Source organism: Lottia gigantea (assembly GCF_000327385.1).
Source record: "Lottia gigantea unplaced genomic scaffold LOTGIsca_5539, whole genome shotgun sequence".
NCBI lineage: Eukaryota > Metazoa > Mollusca > Gastropoda > Lottiidae > Lottia > Lottia gigantea.
The window spans coordinates 555-2,105 of NW_008709901.1; the positions used below are offsets into that span (position 1 = coordinate 555).

The window sequence follows — 1,551 nt, forward strand, 5'->3', positions numbered from 1 at the left end:
TGACAATTTTGGCAAGGGACATAACTCGCAACGTTTACCTTTGTTCAAAATGGAACTTTGCATACAATTACTTCATTCGTTGAGCCACGTTGTCTTAGAAGTTCGATTGTTTCAGCTTTATAGTTCAAAAAAAGGAACAGGTTTTGAAAATTCAAAATTTTCAATTTTTGACCTTGACCTTTTTTGACCCTGATTTTTGTAGGATCAAAGGTCATTCACATTGGCTATCTATTTATACTTTTATATTTGCTGTCCTATCTCAACTTCCGGTTTTATAGCCGTATATAATTAAAAATTTGGATGACTTGTATCTCGTAACCTTGACCTTTGTTGACCGTCTCCCTTTCAATGTCAAATGTCATTGACCTTGGCTATCTTCTGATACTTTCATTTGTGAGGGCTGTTTACTTCCGTTATAACAATCTTACAAACAATTCTTCTCAACTTTAGACTGCTCTTGCGCGTGATGTAATTATCGTAGAAGGTTGATTTTTTCAGAGTCTTTAGCATTTTGCTACATTTGCAAAGTCCCACTCTGTGCCACGTGTGGCTCTAGTTTGGTTTTGTAGCTGAAAGTCAGTTCTATCAGCTGGTAGCTAGTTCAACAACAGTATCCCTTCCAGTGTCTTCAATTTAGCTAAATTATGATACAAATATTATAATTTCAGTGATCAAGGGATATTATGTAAGGGCTATTTATACTTGGATGTGAAAAACTTGCAAATAATACCCTTTTGTTTCAAACTTGGGCTCTATAATTTAATTCTATACTAAGTTATTTCTTTAGTAAATATTTCTTTTAGATTTGTGGAAGTTGTTGTCAGTGGTCTGTTGTATTTAATCATGGAAATTCAGTTTGTGTCCGTACATTACTACTTCGATTTCCTTCTCCACATGAACTCTTATCAGAAAAGTAAGTTACAATCCTGAAATATCTTTTCCTTGTAATAAACCATTGCTATGCAGTATTATAGAAGGTATCTGGAAGTGTAACCACCATTTAATCCAGGCAACTCTTTTGATTCAATTTAAGCATCGCAAATTTACATGAATTGTTGGTACAACTTGCAGGTTCTCCTACAAGGGAGATTTATTAGACTTTATAAATAAACAGCACATATGAAAATTTTCGTCATTGCTTAATGCATGGATTAGCCCGTCTTTATTAGCCGAATCAACAGCATAAAAGTACAACATAACTGCATTTCATTTTAAGTTTGAAACACATGTTAAAAAGTGATTGTAAGAATTTGTTTTCTTTTACAGTTGTCCAACTGTTCATATAGAATGGTGCTGCTTACAATACAGTATAGATAAAATCAACAAAAACTGTGAAATTGTCAATAGTAGAGGAGCTTATCAGTCATCTTATTCAAATGATGGTCAAATCCTAGCTATAGCAGTAAATCAACGAAGTCCTGCTTATTCTGCTATGTTATTTATCTCCCCTTTAACTGATACTTTATTAGTTTCACAATTACATGGTTGTGGTCTGAAGCAACCTGAAACAAGACATGGAAGGTAAGGTTTGACGATATTGGATTCTGCTAT

General features: G+C 33.7%; 1 protein-coding gene across 1 annotated transcript; it reads left to right on the forward strand.

The window, feature by feature from the left end:
• Nucleotides 1-803: 803 nt before the first annotated feature.
• On the forward strand, nt 804-1,521 carry LOTGIDRAFT_176877 (hypothetical protein; the record flags this gene model as incomplete). The annotated part of the gene is made up of 2 exons (XM_009063132.1): nt 804-913; nt 1,267-1,521. Coding segments are annotated over 2 exons (365 nt in total), but the record flags the coding sequence as incomplete, so codon positions are not given.
• Nucleotides 1,522-1,551: the final 30 nt, after the last annotated feature.